At 35.7% G+C, this 21,392-nt stretch overlaps 1 protein-coding gene across 1 annotated transcript in view; it reads right to left on the bottom strand.

Annotated features, from left to right (window-relative positions):
* The window catches only part of ANKRD31 (ankyrin repeat domain 31), a 143,414-nt gene that overhangs the window by 102,553 nt on the left and 19,469 nt on the right, over window positions 1–21,392 (bottom strand). Inside the window, exons 4-9 of the mRNA XM_081233017.1 lie at window positions 19,262–19,302; window positions 15,774–15,850; window positions 13,996–14,039; window positions 10,650–11,270; window positions 7,806–8,077; window positions 5,648–5,757 (exon numbers count right to left, since the gene is read on the bottom strand). Of these exons, the coding sequence (XP_081089143.1) occupies window positions 5,648–5,757; window positions 7,806–8,077; window positions 10,650–11,270; window positions 13,996–14,039; window positions 15,774–15,850; window positions 19,262–19,302 (1,165 nt within the window). The remainder of the gene's footprint in view (window positions 1–5,647; window positions 5,758–7,805; window positions 8,078–10,649; window positions 11,271–13,995; window positions 14,040–15,773; window positions 15,851–19,261; window positions 19,303–21,392) is intronic.

The following is a 21,392-nucleotide window of genomic DNA, read 5'->3' on the forward strand; positions in this document are numbered from 1 at the left end:
TCCCTCTTTTTCTTGATGAGTCTGGCTAATGGTTTATCAATTTTGTTTATCTTCTCAAAGAGCCAGTTTTTAGTTTTATTGATCTTTGCTATTGTTTTCTTTGTTTCTATTTCATTTATTTCTGCTCTGATTTTCATGATTTCTTTCCTTCTGCCAACTTTGGGTTTTGTATGTTCTTCTTTCTCTAGTTCCTTTAGGTGTAAGGTTAGATTGTTTGAGATTTTTCTTGTTTCTTGAGGTAGGCTTGTATAGCTATAAACTTCCCTCTTAGAACTGCTTTTGCTGCATCCCATACGTTTTGCATCATCGTGTTTTCATTGTCATTTGTCTCTAGGTATTTTTTGATTTCCTCTTTGATTTCTTTAGTGATCTCTTGGTTATTTAGTAACGTATTGTTTAGCCTCCACGTGTTTGTGGTTTTTACATTTTTTTCCCTGTAATTCATTTCTAATCTCATAGCACTGTGGTCAGAAAAGATGCTTGATATGATTTCAATTTTCTTATATTTACTGAGGCTTTATTTGTGACCCAAGATGTGATCTATCCTGGAGAATGTTCCTTGTGCACTTGAGAAGAAAGTGTAATCTGCTGTTTTTGGATGGAATGTCCTATAAATATCAATTAAATCTATCTGGTCTATTGTGTCAGTTAAAGCTTCTGTTTCCTTATTTATTTTCATTTTGGATGATCTGTCCATTGGTGTAAGTGAGGTGTTAAAGTCCCCCACTGTTATTGTGTTACTGTCGATTTCCTCTTTTATAGCTGTTAGCAGTTGCCTTATGTATTGAGGTGCCCCTATATTGGGTGCATATGTATTTATAGTTGTTATATCTTCTTCTTGGATTGATCCCTTGATCATTATGTAGTGTCCTTCCTTGTCTCTTGTAACATTATTTTAAAGCCTATTTTATCTGATATGAGTATTGCTACTCCAGCTTTCTTTTGATTTCCATTTGCATGGAATACCTTTTTCCATCCCCTCACTTTCAGTCTGTATGCGTCCCTAGGTCTGAAGTGGTCTCTTGTAGACAGCATATAGATGGGTCTTGTTTTTGTATCCATTCAGCAATCCTGTGTCTTTTGGTTGGAGCATTTAATCCATTCACGTTAAGGTAATTATCAATACGTATGTTCCTATTACCATTTTCTTATTTGTTTTGGGTTTGTTTTTGTAGGTCCTTTTCTTCTGTTTCCCACTTAGAGAAGTTCCTTTAGCATTTGCTGTAGAGCTAGTTTGGTGGTGCTGAATTCTCTTAGCTTTTGATTGTCTGTAAAGCTTTTGATTTCTCCATCGAATCTGAATGAGATCCTTGCTGGGTAGAGTAATCTTGGTTGTAGGTTCTTCCCTTTCATCACTTTAAGTATATCATGCCACTCCCTCCTGGCTTGTAGAGTTTCTGCTGAGAAATCAGCTGTTAACCTTATGGGAGTTCCCTTGTATGTTATTTGTCATTTTTCCCTTGCTGCTTTCAATAATTTTTCTTTGTCTTTAATTTTTGCCAATTTGATTACTATGTGTCTCGGCGTGTTTCTCCTTGGGTTTATCCTGTATGGGACTCGCTGCATTTCTTGGACTTGGGTGGCTATTTCCTTTCCCATGTTAGGGAAGTTTTTGACTATAATCTCTCCAAATATTTTCTCGGGGTCTTTCTCTCTCTCTTCTCCTTCTGGGACCCCTATAATGCGAATGTTGTTGCGTTTAACGTTGTCTCAGAAGTCTCTTAGGCCATCTTCATTTCTTTTCATTCTTTTTTCTTTATTCTGTTCCGCAGCAGTGAATTCCACCATTCTGTCTTCCAGGTCACTTATCCGTTCTTCTGCCTCAGTTATTCTGCTATTGATTCCTTCTAGTGTAGTTTTCATTTCAGTTATTGTATTGTTCATCTCTGTTTGTTTGCTCTTTAATTCTTCTAGGTCTTTGTTAAACATTTCTTGCATCTTCTTGATCTTTACCTCCATTCTTTTTCCGAGGTCCTGGATCATCTTCACTATCATTATTCTGAATTCTTTTTCTGGAAGGTTGCCTATCTCCACTTCATTTAGTTGTTTTTCTGCAGTTTTATCTTGTTCCTTCATCTGGTACATAGCTCTCTGCCTTTTCATCTTGTCTATCTTTCTGTGAATGTGGTTTTTGTACCACAGGCTGCAGGATTGTAGTTCTTGCTTCTGCTGTCTGCCCTCTGGTGGATGAGGCTATCTAAGAGGCTTGTGTAAGTTTCCTGATGGGAGGGACTGGTGGTGGGTAGAGCTGACTGTTACTCTGGTGGGCAGAGCTCAGTAAAACTTTAATCTGCTTGACTGTTGATGGGCAGGGCTGGGTTCCCTCCTTGTTGGTTGTTTAGCCTGAGGCAACCCAACACTGGAGCCTACCTGGGCTCTTTGGTGGGGCTAGTGACAGACTCTGGGAGGGCTCACACCAAGGAGTACTTCTCAGAACTTCTGCTGCCAGTGTCCTTGTCCTCACAGTGAGACACAGCCACTGCCCGCCTCTGCAGGAGACCCCCCAATACCAGCAGGAAGGTCTGGTTCAGTCTTCCCTGGGGTTACTGCTCCTTCCCCTGGGTCCCGATGTGCACACTACTTTGTGTGTGTCCTCCAAGAGTGGAGTCTCTGTTTCCCCCAGTCCTGTCAAAGTCCTGCAATCAAATCCCACTAGGCTTCAAAGTCTGATTCTCTAGGAATTCCTCCTCCCGTTGCTGGACCCCTGGGTTGGGAGCCTCAGAGCCTTCACTACAGGGGGTGGACTTCTGTGGTCTAAGTGTTCTCCAGTCTGTGAGTCACCCACCCAGCAGTCATGGGATTTGATTTTACTCTGACTGCGCCCCTCCTACCGTCTCATTGTGGCTTCTCCTTTGTCTTTGGATGTGGGGTATCTTTTTTGGTGAGTTCCAGTGTCTTCCTGTCAATGACTGTCCAGCACCTAGTTGTGATTCTAGTGTTCTCACAAGAGGGAGTGAGAGCACGTCCTTCTACTCTGTCATCTTGGTTCCTCTCCCCTCACCTTCATTTTTGAAAGACATTTTGCTAGGTATAGAATTCTAGGTTCTTTATAGAATTCTATAGAATTTCTTTTAGTACTTTAAAGCTGCTGTTCCACTGTCTTCTTGCTTGCATTGTTTCCAACAAGAAATTTGATATCATCCTTATGACATGAAAAAAAAATCCATGGCCTTTTTTTCCTTATCAACACATACATATTCTTCTGACTTCTTAAATGACTGAATATTATTTTATTGGTTACATTATAGTTTGTTAACTATTCACTTAATTTAGATTGTTTCTAGTCATTTTATTATAATAAACAATGCTGTAATGAACATCTTTATAAAATATATTTACATATATAAGCAAATATAGCCATAGAATAAATCCCTTTAAACAGAATTGCTGATTCAAAAGAATTGTGATTTAAAATTCTGATGAATGTAAATAAACTGCCTTATAAAAAGACTGAAAAAACTTTTACCAAAAACATGAGATTGTTTACTTTTTCCACATTCTTGCCACTGGGAATTCTCAAATGTTTATTGGCATTCTCTTAGCTGAAAATTGTACTTGTTAATTTGCATTTCTTTAAGTATGAGTGAGATGTTAATCTTTTCAGATATAAAATTTTTTTTTCTGTGAACTCCTATTTTTCTTTATCCTTACTGTTTTGTAGGAGCTCTTTGCATACTAGTATAATTAACCCCTTGTCATGTGTTATTAATATTTCTTCTGTGTTTGATGATTGGTTTTCTTTAGGATATCTTTCCATATAATTTTTAAAAAATGTATATAGTCAATTTTATCATTCTTTTCCCTCCTTCTGGCTTTGAATTGTTCTTCACAAAGAGTTTTTCCAAGATTATAAAAAGATTCACTTGTCTTTTCTCCTAGAACTTTTTTTTTCCTTTAACTCTGGCCAGACTGGAATTAAATTTGGTATAAGGAATGTTATAGGGATCCAACTGTTTGTGTTTTTCACTATTTATTATTTAGTCCTTCTTTCTGCCATCAATTTGAGATGCCATATTTATCACAGACCTACCCCCATATTCCCCTTGTATCTGGCTTCTACATCTAAACCCTTTATTCTGTTTCACTGATTTATTTGTCTATTCCTGTGCCAATACCAACTTATTTTAACTTCTATTGTTTTCTAATTGCTTTCACATTATGTAGAGCAGGTTCCTGCCTCTCTACTCTCCCTTTGTTTCATTTTTCAGAATTTTGTTAGTCTTTTTTTTTTTTTTTTTTTTTTTTTCTTTTTGCGGTATGTGGGCCTCTCACTGCTGTGGCCTCTCCCGTTGCGGAGCACAGGCTCCGGACGCGCAGGCCCAGCGGCCATGGCTCACGGGCCCAGCCGCTCCGCGGCATGTGGGATCCTCCCAGACCGGGGCACGAACCCGTATCCCCTGCATCGGCAGGCGGACTCTCAACCACTGCGCCACCAGGGAGGCCCTTGTTAGTCTTTTATATTTAGCTTTCCAGCTGAAATTTTGTATCATTCTCATAGCTAACCTCCAGCCCTATAAAGCAAAATAAAACAAAACAATTAACAAATACACAAAAATCTGATTTTGATTGAGCTCTTATGCATTTACAGAATAATTTAGGGAGAAGTAAGTTTCTTACAATACTGAATCTTTATGGTCAAGAATAAGGCTCTTCTTTCCATTTATTCAAGTCTTTTTTATGTCCCTCAGCATAATTTTTACACTTTCTTCTTACAGGTATGGCAATTTCTTATTAGGTATATAAACAGGTATTTTCTCTCTTTTGTAACTATTATAAATGGGATCTTCTCTTATATTTTGTAACTGGGTAATACTTATGTATATGAAAAGTATTTACTTTTGTCTTCTTTTGGTTTATTGAATTTTTAAAACTTTTTAGCTGGAAATAATTTCCGATTTATAAAAAAGTTGTACAAATAAAACAAAGGATTCCCCCATTGTTAACATTTTGCCGCCACTTAAATCATTCTATCTCCCTCTTTATATATACATACACATGCACACAGACACATATACACATAATGAATAACTTGCATACACCATGCCTCTTTACTTACTAATACTTAAAGAGCATATTCTCTAGAAGCAAGGATACTATCTAACATAACCAAATTATTAAATTAAGAAAATTTAACATTGATACAATATTATTCTTTAATCTACAGTCCATATTTCAATTATGCCAACTGTCCCGCCATCTATTATTTTGTAACCAGTACTCCTAGGTTCTTATTATTTCTAATAGTTTTTTAGTTCATTCTTTGGGGTTTTATATATAGGAACAAAGAAATAACATCTAAATATATAATAATTTCCTCTATTCTTCTGGTTATAATTTCCCAAAGCCTATGCTAGTTTAGTCACACCACAAATAGGTCAGATATCTAAATTTGAAAAGAGTTCTGAAACTATTCTCTTAAAAGTACAAGTACAGGAAATATACCAGCCTATGAGGCAGGAGTTCAGGATCCTAGTTATACGACTAATGAGCTGTGCAGTGCTGGGGAAAATCCTTAACCTCTCTGAACTTCCTCATCAGTAGAATGAGAAAGTTGAGACATATAATCTCTAAATCCTTTTTTAGTACCAGCATTCTATATTTTTATAAGTTACTTATTAAAGAAATAAAGAAATAAAGTAGGCCTCACCATTTTTCCCTGCAAGTTTTCTGTTTTTCCTGATCTGTTCTTCACTCTTGAGTCTGGATGAATGCATAGTCTTCCCTTTACCTTCAATCCTTAAAGCAGGATTCTGCATTCTTGAAAAATAAATGTGCTTTTAAAATTACTATCATGTTCTCCACAACTGTTCAAAGAGAATCATACCGAATTTTTGACTAAATTTTTTTAAAACTCAAAGATATTTTACTGAGCTGTTGTCAAGCAGGATGGCAGTTTTAAGTATGGAGATGGCTCCTGAGTAAACTGCAGAAAATTCTGTGAGAGACATGCCAGTCATTATGGTTTCTTTGTCTTTGTGCCACCTATGGGTTTCTCTCCTTTAGGGATAGTCACCTATAAGTGAGTATTCTGAGGCTCCTGTCCCTCACTCCCCATGCTGGCATGCCACTATCCACTCTATTCACAACTTCTAGGAAAAAAAGAGGCAGGCAAAAGAAAAGGACTTGCCCTGTGGTATGGCACTGATCAAAAACTGTAAAATACTGGCATAAAAGCATATATGGGTAGGTTTATTTTGGTTCTCTCTATTCTGAGAGCCACAAAATAAACCTACCCATATATGGTCAATTAATCTATGACAAAGGAGCCAAGAATATACAATGGGGAAAGGACAGTCTCTTCAATAAATGGTGTTGGGAAAACTGGACAGCCAAATCCACAAGAATAAAGCTGGATCACAATCTTACACCATATACAAAAATCAACTCAAAATGGATTGAAGACTTGAAAGTAAGACTTGAAACCACAAAACTCCTAGGAAAAAACATAAGTAAGCACCTTGACATCAGTCTTGGCAATGATTTTTTGGATTTGACACCAAAAGCAAAAATAAAGAAGTGAGACTACATCAACCTAAAAAGTTTCTGTACAGCAAATGAAACTATCAACAAAATGAAAAGACAACCTACCAAATGGGAGAAAATATTTGCAAATCATATACTTGAAAAGGGATTAATACCCAAAACATATAAAGAACTCATACAACTCAATAGCAAAGAGAAAAGCAATCCGATTAAAAAATGTGAGAGGAACTAAAAAGACATTTCCAAAAAAGGCATCCAAATGGCCAGCAGGTACATGAAAAGGTGCTTAGCATCACTGATCATCAGGGAAATGTAAATCAAAACCACAATGAGATATCACCCCACACCAGTCAGAATGGCCATCATCAAAAAGTCTACAAATAATAAATGCTGGAGAGGGTGTGGAGAAAAGGAAACCCTCTTGCACTGTTGGTGGGAATGTAAATTGGTGCAACCACGATGGAAAACAGTATGGAGATTCCTCAAAAATTAAAAATAGAACTACCATATGATCCAGCAATTCCACTCCTGGGTATTTATCCAAAGGAAACAAAATCACTATCTCAAAATAATATCTGCAGTCCCATTTTTACTGTGGCTTTACTAACAATAGTCAAGACATGGAAGCAACCTAAATATCCATTGATGGATGAATAAATAAAGAAAATGTGATACACACACACACACACACACACACAATGGAACAGTATTCAGCCATAGAAAAGAAAAAATCCTGCCATTTGCTAGAACATGCATGGGCCTTGAGAGCATTATGCTAAGTGAAATAAGTCAGAGAAAGACAAATACCATATGATCTCACTTACATGTGGAATCTAAAACAAAAAAACAAAAAAAACACAAAAACCCTAAACTAATAGATACAGAGAACAGACTGGTTCTGGAGGTAGGAGACGGTGTGGGTGGGTGAAATGGGTGAAGGTGGTCAAAAGGTACAAACTTCCAGTTATAAGATAAATCAGTTCAGGGGATGTAATGTACAGCATGGTGACTATAGTTAATAATACTGTGTTGTATATTTGAGAAGTTGCTAAGAGAGTAGACCTTAAAAGTTCTCATCACAAGAAAAAAAATTTGTAACTATGTGTGGTGAGAGATGTTAAAGAAAGAAAATTAGCATTAAGCTAAAATACAATTATTTCCCATTACTTTGTCTTAAAAAAAGAAAGTAAAAGAGTTCTCTGGGGTTTTTTTAAATTGCAAAATAAATAAAATAACAACACTGAAAAATAAAGTTCTTTACTTAGAGGTAAACTGACTCTAATGTCCCAAACACAGAATTATCTATTAGGTTGGTAGCATACCTGAAATTCTCAGTTGAAGAGTTATTATTTGTTTGATCCTCACAGCCAAGTATTTTGGGTAAAATCTTTTCTGACATCTTATATATGTCATCTGTGGGCTTTGCATCTCTGCCTACTTTCAGTCTGGATGATCTCCTTAACACACATGGAGTGTCCTGGTCAGAGCTATTTTCCACCGGCTTTGAATTTCCCTTATTATTTAGTGGATCACAAGAGGTGACATTTTGATGAACCAAAGTTTGCAATCCAAATGGATTTGGGTCTTCTAGACTCTGTAATATGATGTAAATACATACACAAATAATTACAACAATGCAAAAAAATAAAATAAAATTAGAAGAAATTAAGTTTTATCTTGTCCTTTTTTTTTTTTTTTTGCTTTACGCGGGCCTCTCACTGTTGTGGCCTCTCCCGTTGCGGAGCACAGGCTCCGGACGCGCAGGCTCAGCGGCCATGGCTCACGGGCCCAGCCGCTCCGCGGCATGTGGGATCTTCCCAGACCGGGGAACGAACCCGTGTCTCCTGCATCGGCAGGCGGACTCTCAACCACTGCGCCACCAGGGAAGCCCTATCTTGTCCTTTGATTACACAAAAATACCTTATAAGATGGAAATACAAAAACCCATAGACATATGTGGACATAATGAAAATTTTATCATAATTAATGTAACAAATGACAATGCAGATTTAAAAGCCTAAGACAAGAAAAGCATAAGTGAATATTATTTTTATCAATATTCATCCTTAAGACTCAAGGATAAACCTAAGGTCACCCTGGGTGCTTTAATTTCACAGCAAGTGGGTAGCACGAAATGGTGAGAGACACATAAAAACAGGAGTACTGTCACACCAGGCCAGATCAGTGTTCTATTCAGCCTAGTATTGTGTTATTTGATAGCAACAGTAAGTGTATTTGTGAGACGAGATACTATATAACTTCCATTACATTGATTTTAAAAGGTTAGTAGTATATCATGAACGGCTCTAACTTCCCCTTAATAATCCATTATAGATTTAACTTTCGTGGGGATACATATTTTTATACATATCACGTAAACCTTTCTTGAGCTTATTTATATATCCAGCTTGCAAAGCTTCTCAAGGTACCAAGTTTCATATTTTTTTTAAAAAATTATTTATTTATTTATTTATTTGGCTGCACCAGGTCTTAGTTGCAGCACACGGGGTCTTTGTTGCCACATGTGGGATCTTCATTGCGGCATAAGGGATCTTTAGTTGTGGCATGCGGGATCTAGTTCCCTGACCAGGGATCGAACCCGGGCCCCCTGCATTGGGAGCGCAGAGTCTTAACAACTGGACCACCGGGGAAGTCCCACAAGTTTCTTATTTTTATTATAGCTAAGTAAAAGAGTATTTAATTTGATTTGCTCTAAATCAATCTCTTTTCTACTTCTAAGTAGACTTTTTTTTGAAGACCTCCTAAGTTCATGCTCACTCTATCAATACCAGTCATAATTTCCTACACTTTACTCATATTACCTCTTTTTACATTAGAATCCTGGAAAGTTTAACTTAATCTTCATGCCCTATCCCCATGATTAGTTTCTCTTTTTCTGGATTTTTAAACGTATCATTATGTCTGTTTTGAAATTTTTTGACCAGAATTGCATGCAGTATTATTCCAGGTGTGTATGTTATAACCTGAGCTTAGTATCATGTCATTTAAATCTTCCAAGAAATGTTCACAGGAGTATTTTGGTAATAGCCAGAAGGAGGATAGAAAAGAAAAGAAAACATAGCACAGGGAGATCAGCTTGGTGCTTTGTAACTGCCTGGAGGGGTGGCATAGGGAGGGTGGGAGGGAGACGCAAGAGGGAGGGGATATGGGAACATATGTATATGTATCACTGATTAATTTTGTTATAAAGCAGAAACTAACACACCATTGTTAAGCAATTATACTCCAATAAAGATGTTTTAAAAAAAAAAGGAAAAAATCCAAATGACCATCATTAGTGAATTGGTTAAATAAATTATATTATTATACACACACACACACACACACAAACATACCCATAGAGTGGAATACCATTCAACAAGTAGAAAGATTTAAGTAGTGCTACTTTTGTTGACACAGAAAGATAACCACGATGCATTATTAAATTTTAAAAACAAGTTGCAAAGCATTACGTATAATATAATCCCATTTATATAAAATAAACTTACATAGAATAGGCACAGAAAAAAATTGAGACATGCAGCAAACTGTTAACAATGATTATCTCTGGAAAGTGGAATTGTGGGAGACTTCCTCTTACTGTAATGTTTGATTTTTTTTTTATAATGAGGATGTGTTACTATTATAATCAGGAAAAAATAAAGATTACTTTTAAAAAGAAAAAAATTGTCAACATGAAAAAAGGACTTGGCAAGTGACAGGCCACTCCAGGGTCTCCAGGCATAATAATCCCGGAATTCTAAACCCTCTCCTGGCAGTCCAATTGCATATATTTTACTTCCAACTAGAAACTGATGTGGGGTATCTTATCTCTACTCTGCACCCAGGCAGACATAGTGATTTTCTGAGCTAACTGGGAAAATTCTGGTAAAAAAAATTTTTCCTTCTTCTATATAAGCAATGTAATGACGATATATCTTCTCAGGTTTTCAGAGGAGAAACTTATCTATTTTCACTTTTAACCCCTTGAAAACTCTACCCCAGGAACCTCGAAAAATGTAACTATATGCTTCAAAGTCAAAAAGTATCTTCTGAGTGTTGGTATTTGGGTAGAAGGTTTGAATTTAAAATAAAGTATATGGGCAATGAAGACTTGTTAAAGATCACTATAAAAGGCAAAATCATAGACTCATACTTGCACTTACTTGCTGCACGGAAAGATGCTTGTCCTGTAGCTCACCTAACTTGGAATCCTGTTCAAATGGTTGAGTAGAACAAAGAGTCTCAAAATTCACCTCTGCTATTTGTGTACAATCTTCATCAGTCTGAGACATATTGGGCTCTACTCCTAAACAGTCATTTCCAGCACTGAGACTGGTATCTCCCTCTTTTCTGTGACAGATGGGTTCCACCTTGGCTTCTGATAACGTGTTTAAGGCTGCTAACGACTCAGCTGGCAATGCATCATCCTTTGAGTTTTCTAGTAAATCTTTGTGACATGTCAAAGGTATTGATATGGAACTCGAGGAACTGCTCAATGGGTTCATCAACTCTCTATGTTGAAAATCACTCATTATTCTAATCGGTCTTTCCTCCTGGGTGATTTCTGGTGATGTCAGTAACTTTTCTAAGGCAGACACAAAAGTTTCAAGAGAGCTTTCTTCATCTTTGGTTTCTTCAGAAGTCATGGTCAATGTGACTTCCTTGCTAGGCTCCTTCTCTGGCCCTATTAACAAGTTCTCCTTTACAGCAAATGTATCAAATTCTTTAATAGTAGTACTTGAGAGAAGGCTTATTTCAGGAGAGTCTCTGTCTCTACTTAGTTCCTGTATATTCCAAATAGAATTTAAATCATTATTACATATACAAAAAAGTGTTTAAAATGAAAATGTTAAGTTTTCTAGTTCATCATGTTGCTAAGTTATCACCAAAAAGCTTTATCAACTTTCCTCCCTTCCATAAATAAAAATACTCTTTATTACTTTCCTATACCAAATTACTAATGACTGTGAACACATGGTTACACATTTAATAGTAGACCAAGGGTAAAATTGGCCAGGCCATAATTACAGATGGCAAGTTATCTATTCAGCTAAGTTAAGAGGCAGGAAGGGAAGAGGCAGAGATAACATGGATAGTTAAATCAACAGGTAATCTAAAAACTTCACTGCAGTTAATAGTTGACAAATTCTTCCTTGCTATAAATCCCTATTGAATTTTATTAATTAACCAGGAACAAAATTGGTGTGGTTTGACCTTCCTTTTATTCCCCACCTCTGTATGCATATGTAAATGTGATGTAAAAAGGCCAAAGGACAGGTGGTAAGGGAAGAGAAAAGGAGAAATGAAAACAGTTCTATGTAAATATTGCAAGCTCTGGCTATAAATCAATGGTTCTAACTTGTGGTTGTTTTAAACAAAAAACACAAAACTACAAAACACAAAATGACTATTATTTTCAAAGACATCACCTTAACAGGTTATACCTGTTCTCAAAATATTTCCAATGACCAAAATATTATTAGACTTCCTCTTTTGAAAGCACTTTCAAAATTGTTTATAAGCCATTCAAGAAAATCAGTCTCAATAACTTAAAGGCACTAAACTTTTTTTCAACATTGAAAACTGTTAATTTGCTTGACCTTAAATAACAGAATGGGTTTCAGCGATTTTTGCCTGTTTCTAAATATCAAATCCACCTTCACTGACACATCACTCTGCCAGAATGCACTGTAACTTGTAAGCCCTCTAATACTATGATTTGATTTCAATAAGGGAAGTGAAAAATATTTTATTCTCCCTCTCTTCCTTTTCTACCTGCCACCATTTATATTCTCTGTACATAGCATCCAGAGCTTAATAAGATATATTTATTAGCAATGCAAACTATAATTTGCTCAGAAAGATAAAAGAAATTTAGAAGGAATTGAAGAACTGGATCCTATCCATTCTTGAAGTCGTGTTCAAGATCTCCCTCTTATCTGAAGTCCTTATATCTACTAAATTCAAGGCCTTAGATCTAATAAAGTATATATATATATATATATTGAACTCTGCCCTAAAGGAACTTAATTCCTAAATTAAGATTGAAGGCATTAATACATAAGACATTAAATAAACTATAAATAATGTCAAAAACACTGCATGAACTCAAATGAATGGCATAAACCATAGCCCTAGTGTTACAAGAATAAGTTTTCTGGGGGGAAAGAAAGGGAGGCAGTGAAGGGTTTTCAAGATTGCCTGAAAAATGCTCGGTTAAACAAAGTTAAACAGATTTATTTACTACAAGACTTTTCAAAACGTGCACTATAAATCTTTGAGGATACTTTAGGATACAGTGTTCTCTAAACTTTGTTCAAAAAAATCCTTTATTCTCAGAAGATCTATTAATGTCACAGGAGGCAAGTGCTAGGGAAATACTGACATAGTGAATAAGCAATGTTAAAGAGGGAGCAATTACTTTGGTCAAGATCACCAGTCATCTGAGACAGATCCAAAGAGAAGAAGGAACTTAAGCCAGAAATTAATGATTTGTGAAGGCGTAAAAGAAGGAAAAATCACGTATTTCTTAAGCACCAACTAGGTACCAAACACCGTGAGCCATCACTGCTCTCAGTCCTCACTATAATCCTATGAAATGAGTATCACTTTCCATATATTACACATGCAAATGACACACTTGCCTTTGGGACACAACCTATGTGGTTCCAAATTTTATGCTCTTTCCCTTGCTTTCTGGCTCCTGACTTAAACAAAGGCATGGAGGTGGGAATGTGTAAGGTATACCTGAGATGAAGTAAGGTACAGGTGTATGACAGGGTTGGCCTGGGGAGGTCCTTGATTGTTGGAGTCTGTTATGGGCAGAGCCAATCTTATAGTCCTCTGATTTCCCATAGCACCAAGCAGAAAGCAAAGCCAAAACAAGCACTCAGTACATGGTTACTGATTAGTAACTGAAAGATGGGAATGCAGTATCCAGCAGGAAGTATTAAAGGAACAAGGGTAATAGACAAAGCAACAGAAGGCATTTTTGCTATTACATCTCAGCAACTAGTTTGATATTAAATTATATGCTTCTCCTCTACATAAAGAATAAAAGACTTATAATGCTAGATAAGAAACACAGATCAAGAAAATTCTATTTCATTAGAGATAAGGAAGAATAAATACTGAAATGGGTCTCCACTACAGATGTAAGAAAAGTGTCCTTGCGCTTTCTGTCTGACTGTGGCAGCCCAGACTAAATGCGGGAATGCAGGGAAAAACTTTTTGCAACTCACAAAGAAACCTGTGAACAGTGAAAGCCTGCTTTATTCCAAAGACAGATTTACAAGAGTTTACGAGAAAAGTACTGGAAAATTATTCCCCTTAAAAAAAAAAAAAAAAACACTGAAATGGGTTGTTACACAATTCTATCTATTGAAATGGTTTAGTCATATTCCTGCCTAGGGGAAAACTTAAATGAGCTTGATACTTTAATCAACATAATGTTTAAAAAAAAATCTAAACCCAAGATTTGAATAGCTAATTTCTATTATACAGACCAACCTTTTCTGGGTGTGTTAGCACTTTAGGATCTTCAGCCTCAGGTCCTAGAAGATAACATTATATGTTTTCATTCCAGTTTTATTAAAGCATTAAAACATATTATCTCACTCAGCATTTCTTAATCATATAACTTGAAATGATTCCCTCATTCATGTGATATATCAAATATTTAATAAATATTATACCAATTTATTGATATAAAAGTATGTTGGCAATAAAATTATGAAATTCTTCCATTCCTTAAAAAATATTTCACATGAAGCCAGGTAATATTATAATTGTTTGGAATTAGATTAGTTAAAAACCAACCTCCCTACTTTGGCTGAGTTATCCTAAGTATTCGCAACTACATGGAAAAATCATATCTACTTTCTCTGTGTCATTATCATCTCCACTATAGGTAACAGAATTTAAATGAATTCATGCTGTTGAGTTAGGCATAAAAAGGAACATTCATGTAGCGGCCAAAAGTAATCAGGAGATGTCCTAAAGGTACATGTATCAACAAGTCTCTATTTCTTAAAGTCGTTAAAAATTTTTAAACATTCTACTATAGCTGTTTTTTTTTCCTGTATTGAGACTACCTTTTGAACACTACTAACATATTTTGAGTATCAAAAAAATCACAAACTTAACTTATTTCCATGAACCAAAATCATGTGTTTTTTCCCCCAGCTAATTTGTCACAGGTTGGCCAGTGGGAGCACAATTGACCTAGCTCTTTATCCTTTTAGCACTGCCCCCTGACATCCTTGAAAGCATTTTTGTTTTCCAACAATGGTAAGATTTTCAGATCCATCCTAATATCTTCAAGCTCCAAGACAGATCAGCTATCCTTTTAGGATCCCTGGTTTGCTTGGCATTTGTAAAGTCATAGCACCCATACACCTGGCACTTAGCAGGCTAAATAAATATTTGTTAAAATAATGAATAAATAATATTACAGACCAAAATGCAGGCACTAGGAGTGCATGCAAGAGTTGGTGATGGCGTTAAGTGGTACTGCTATTGTTGTAGTAGCAACAGATCAGAAGACAGAGATTTTAAAACTTAGCTTTTCAACTTCAAGTATCATGTCCTTGTGCCTTTTCTTATAATAAAAAGTTTCAATGACCACTAAGAATATTTACTACACTGTCATACAACATACACAGGTGGCACTTCAAAGTGAAAGACAGCTAACCTCTAATACAGTTGAAATCAAGTAAATGGCCTGCCTAACTGCCAGTCAAGAAAGACATGACAGGGTTTCCCTGGTGGCGCAGTGGTTGAGAGTCCGCCTGCCGATGCAGGGGACACGGGTTCGTGCCCCGGTCTGGGAAGATCCCACGTGCCGCGGAGTGGCTAGGCCTGTGAGCCATGGCTGCTAAGCCTGCGTGTCCGGAGCCTGTGCTCCGCAACAGGAGAGGCCACAGCAGTGAGATGCCCGTGTACCGCAAAAAAAAAAAAAAAAAAAAAGAAGAAAGACATGACATACATATTAAGAATGTTATGAATAGAGAAAACAAACATTGTTTTCAAATTTCAGCCCCCAAATTACAAGTCAAAAAAGTAGATGTGGAGGAGTAGGTATTGACTGCACCTGAGCTCTTCGCATATGGGCAACTTTAAGTGGCATGATTCCAAGGTCAACAGCAACACTGATTTCATATGTAAAAATGTATGGTAGCAATGTATAGTAGACCAGCCTAGTTGTAAATAAATCCATATCTAACTAAGCCTTCTATTTTTAGGCAAAGACAAATTCACTTTATATGACTCTACTCATAAAAGTGTACCTTGAATGCTCTGGTGGTTCAGTGAAAGTTCAGCCTGGGGAAATGACACAGTGAACACCGGACAACTTTTTCTAATCCTAAAAAAAAAGAAATCAATCAATTAATTAATAAATACATATAAATTTTCAAATTGAAAAAACCCCACTATTTCTCATTCAGATACAATTTAAACTTCTTTTCATTTAAAGGAATTTCAAATAGGATCATCTTTTTTTGCTCCAATTACTAGCAATTTGTTAACATTTAAATTTCAAATGGCTGCAAAAATGGAGAGAGCCAAAAAAATTAAGGAATGATCTTTAGGAGTGTAGACAAGCTAAACTACATTTAGGTCTGAAAGTAACTTTGGAGATGACTGTCTACCAAATAGAAAGGTGGAGTGAGAAAGAAAAATTGGTCCTAATTTATGAAGCTTGACCACTTAAATCCTCAAATACACTGAAAGTTTGTCATTATAGCTTGAGATGTAAGTGAACGTCACTCATGAGAAAATTCTCAGACATTATTTACCTTTCTTGTATTTCACAGCAGGGGAAAAAAAGGTAGGAACTACTGAAGGGAAGAGGTTGCGAGCAAAATAAAGGTCATGCCTAATCTACAATTTTGATCATCTACCCTGGGATAATTAAAAGTTGACTGTAAGCTGGGACGAAGTAAGAAAATAGCATTGGCATATATACACTACCAAATGTAAAATAGCTAGCTAGTGGGAAGCAGGTGCATGGCACAGGGAGATCAGCTCGGTGCTTTGCAACCACCTAGAGGGGTGGGATAAAGAGGGTGGGAGGGAGACGCAATAGGGAGGGGATATGGGGATATATGTATATGTATAGCTGATTCACTTTGTTATACAGCAGAAACTAACACAACACTGTAAAGCAATTATACTCCAATAAAGATGTTTAAAAAAAGTTGACTGAAGAAAAGCAGTTAACTATTTTTTTCTCAATCTAATTTACTATACAAATGCAATCAAGATATCTTCCTTTAAAAAAAAAAAGCTTCTTGTTCCAGTTGTTTTAAGAACAGTTTTTATGAACCAGGCATAGCTACTTGAATCCTAAGCAAGAATAATAAATTGAACATTCTCTCCTGCCTAAAAAAATAGAAGTGATCAGTATAAGCTATCTTGAAAATGAAACTGCTCATATAGAATAATTTCTATGAGGCAAACAGAAAAGAATGCCATTTTTTTCCCTAAAACATGATTCTTTGAGTACAAGCTGATTTAAAATAAAACAAAATCATAGTTTGAATCAACAGCAGAATTTTTTCCTTAATTATAAAAGAGAATTTAATACAGAAGTTTTGAAAATAGAGCAAACTTTCATCTAAGGTATTAAAAAATAATTATTTATATTAGGCAAGACTGCAAACAACATACATGTCCAATATTAGCGAAATGATTAAATGAATTACAGTATAGTAAGTTATATAATGAAATATTATGAGGTCATTAAAATTCATGTTTTTAAAAAATATTAATGATGTGAAATAATAATTATGATAAACACTACTTAAAATTTGAAAACAGGGGGAATTCCCTGGCGGTCCAGTGGTTAGGAGGCTGGGCTTCCACTGCAGGGGGCATGGGTTCGATTCCCTGGTCAGGGAACCAAGATTCCTCAAGCTGCGTGGTGTGGCCAAAAAAAAAAAAAAAAGAAAGAAAGAAAGAAAAAAAAACCCAGGAAACAAAAGTATCTGCAGAATAATCCCAATTTTGTAGAAAATATGAACAAAACAAAAATATATAGAAAGCCTAAAATAAAATGTACCAAAATGTTAACAATGGTTCTCTCCAGGCTGTGAGACCATGGATGCTGCATTAGTCTTTCTTAGTCTTTTCTCTTTTTCCATTTCTGTAGATGAACTTATACCGCTGATATATTCAGTAAAAGGATTATTTTAAAATAGTGATTCTCAAACTTTTGGTCTTTGGACTCCTTTACACTCTTAAAACTTAGTGAGGAACTCAAAGAGCTTTTGTTCATGTGGCTTCTATTTATTTATATTTACATATTAGAAATTAAAATAGAGAAAAATGTTAAATAATCATTAATTTTTAAGTAACCATAATAATCCAATATATTATTATATTGTTATGAAACATTTTTGCATTTTCCAAAATGAAAAAAAATTTAGTGAGAAAGTGGCACTGTTTCACATTTTAAAAAATCTCTTTAATGTATGGCTTAATGCAAGACAGCTGCCATCTGAACTGCTACAACACATTCAATCTTTTGTGGTATATTTTTTTATTTGAAGTATATTACAAAAATCTGGCCTCATACAGATATGCAGTTGGAAAAGGAAGGAGTACTTTAGCAGCCTTTTTGGATAATAGTGCATATTCTTTTTAGATAACATACCAAAACTCTAAAAGCAATAATTTCCTTAAAGGTTACTGGAAATGTGAAAATTGAAACAAAATCAATGAACTTTTATATTGGTCTACGCTGCACTTTGAATGGATCTTTTACTTGTCTGTGGGTGATGCTGTGACATTATGCGTTGGTCTTTCAGAAAATACTGATTTGCTGAGTTATGCAGGTCTTCCCTATATTGATCTATTTCATCATAAAAATCTCAAAAAGGTCACCTTTGTAAATATTTCCACTGATCTTACCAGAAAGTTCAAGAAAATGTCTGCCATATACTACACTGTGAATAACCAGTTTGTCAGTTATTCTTCCAAGTTAAAAAAAAAGGTGAAGCTAGTTTTTTTTTTTTTTACAAATCTTATAACTCAAACAAGTGCACAAGTGCTCTTCTTAAGACAACTATCACACTTTACACAGAAGTGTAAAAAGATATATATTCAAGGGTAGAAATTTAATAAAACTAATAACTTTTCTGCTTCATCAAATGCACTAAGTAAAACTGGCCTTCTTTTTTTTTTTTAAACCACTAGTACATGGCTGTGAAAAATACGGTGACTACTAGTCCTATTTGGTGCCACTGCCCTGATGCCTACTAAGGCTCCAACTTTTTATCCGCCATTTGCTTTAGCACTGTAAGTGCAAATGTCAATACCATGAAATAGGCAAATAATGTGTTAGCATTATTATGAAAATAGTTTTAACCTCACAGATCCTCTGGAAAGAGCCTCAGGGACTCCCCGGGGGTCCACAGGCTTTACTTTGAGAACCATTGTTTTTAAAAAAATTGAAAGGATAAGGTCTCTTTAAGTATAATAGTTCTATGAAAGTCTAATTTCAATAAGCTCTACAAATTCTTCCCTCATGCTATGCCATAAATTTGCTTTTTAAGTAATATTAGAGAATCAACTTAATCTGATTCAGTCTTTCTCATGAAATGAAACTTATCTACAATGTTTGTAAAATAACATATATTTATGTTGCTAAAGGGCACTTATTCAAAAATATACAATAACTCTAAAACTCTTAAGAAAAAGAACACTTATTTTATATGTGTAAAATGACAAAAAATATCTATAATATAATAATGCCAAAAATCATTATACTTACTGTAACGGAGCTTCAATTTGCTCCATTTCATCTTGAGGTTGCTAGAAAGAAAAAACAGTAGTTTTTTCCAACTGAGGAATATTAAGCTAATGCAACAAGCTAAAAATTTAACATTTAAGATATGTTATTCTTTCTTAGTATCTTTTTTTATTGTGGTAAAATATATATAACATAAAATTTACCGTTTTGATCATTTAAAGTTCTGTGGCATTATGTACATTCCCACTGATGTACATCAACACCAACATCCATTTCCAGAACTTTTTCATTTTCTCTAACTGAAAGTCCATACCTATTTAAACACTAACTCCTTATTTACTCCTCTCCCAACCCCTGGCATCCATGATTCTATTTTCTGTCTCTGTTTTGACTACTCTAAGTGCCTCATATAAAAGGAATCATACAATATTTGTCCTTTCGTGACTGGCTTATTTCACTTAGTAATGATGTCTTCAAGGTTCATCCTTGTTGTACCATGTATCAGCATTTCTTTCCTTTCTCAGGCTAAATAATATTCCATTGTATGTAGGTACCACATTTGATTTATCTACTCATCTATTAATGGACACCTGGGTTGTTTCCACCTTTTGGCTATTGTGAATGATGCGTCTATGAGTGTGGGTGTACAAATATATTTTCGAGTCCCTGCTTTCACTTATTTTGGATATACAACCAGAAATGGAATTTCTGGATCATATGGTAATTATATGTTTAATTTTTTGAGGAATCACCATACCATTTTCCATAGCAGCTGTACCATTTCATTCTACATTTCCCACCAGCAATGAGCAAGAATTCCAATTTTTCCATATTCTCATCAATACTTGTTATTTTGTTTTGGTAATAGCCATCCTGATGAGTGTGAGATGGTTTCTCATCATGGTTCTGTTGTGCATTTCCATAATGGTTAAAGATGCTGAGTATCTTTTCATATGCTTATTAGCCATTTGTATGTCATTTTTTTGGCCACGCTGCGTGGCTTGTGGGATTTTAGTTACCCAACAAAGGATCGAACCTGGGTCCCAGCAGTGAAAGTGCCAAGTCCTAACCACTGGACCACCAGGGAATTCCCTACATCTTCTTTACTAAATGTCGATTTATGTCCTTTGCCCATTTTTTTTTTTTTTTTTTTTTTTTCTTTTTGCGGTATGCGGGCCTCTCACTGTTGTGGCCTCTCCCGTTGCGGAGCACAGGCTCCGGACGCGCAGGCCCAGCGGCCATGGCTCACGGGCCCAGCCGCTCCGCGGCATATGGGATCCTCCCAGACCGGGGCACGAACCCGTATCCCCTGCATCGGCAGGCGGACTCTCAACCACTGCGCCACCAGGGAGGCCCCTTTGCCCATTTTTTAATCAGTTGTTTGTTGTTGTTGAGTTATAAGAGTCTCCATATACTCTGTGTATCAATCCTTTATCAGATATATGATTTACAAATAATATTTTCTCCCTTTCTTTGAGTTATCTTTTCACTCTGTTGATAGTGTCCTTTGATGCACATAGGTTTTCAATTTTCATGAAGTCTACCTTATCTATTTTTTATTTTGTTGCTTATGGTTTCATAGCCAAGAAATCATTGCCAAATTGAATGTCATGATACTTTCCCCTATGTTTTCTTCTAAGAGTTTTATAGTTTTGGCTCTTATGCTTAGTATTTTGTTTTAATTTCTTTCTGTAAAAGAATTTGTGGAACTTAGGTAAAGAGAAAGGGAGTGTTCCTTCTTTTTATTCCTAGTATTTCCCTTTTCTTAGTTCATTAATCCATAATGGTTCTGATGAGCCACTCTTGTCAGGTTCTGAGTTCTAATATTTCTCCTGAGGGCCAAAAATCATACAACCTTCTTGTTACAGCATTAAATGCTTAATGGGTTCTGCCTAATTCTCAAGTCATGCCAGAAAATCTGAAGTTGTTGTGTCCCTTTCAAAAAAGATTAAAATGTTCTGATAAAATGTTTCCATTTTAAGATTTCACAGTACACTGGCTTTCATCGCTTTAAAAGGAATTCTTACCTTAAATATCTTATTAGTATCAAAGATCTTTACAAAAAGATCTCTCTTTGGGGGACCCTCTATGTTTGTTTCTATGATCAATAATAAAGCTTTCTGAAAATATGTAAAGTCATTAGCCTGAACTT

The sequence above is a fragment of the Mesoplodon bidens genome (assembly GCF_964165515.1).
Source record: "Mesoplodon bidens genome assembly, chromosome: 4".
Classification (NCBI taxonomy): Eukaryota; Metazoa; Chordata; class Mammalia; order Artiodactyla; family Ziphiidae; genus Mesoplodon; species Mesoplodon bidens.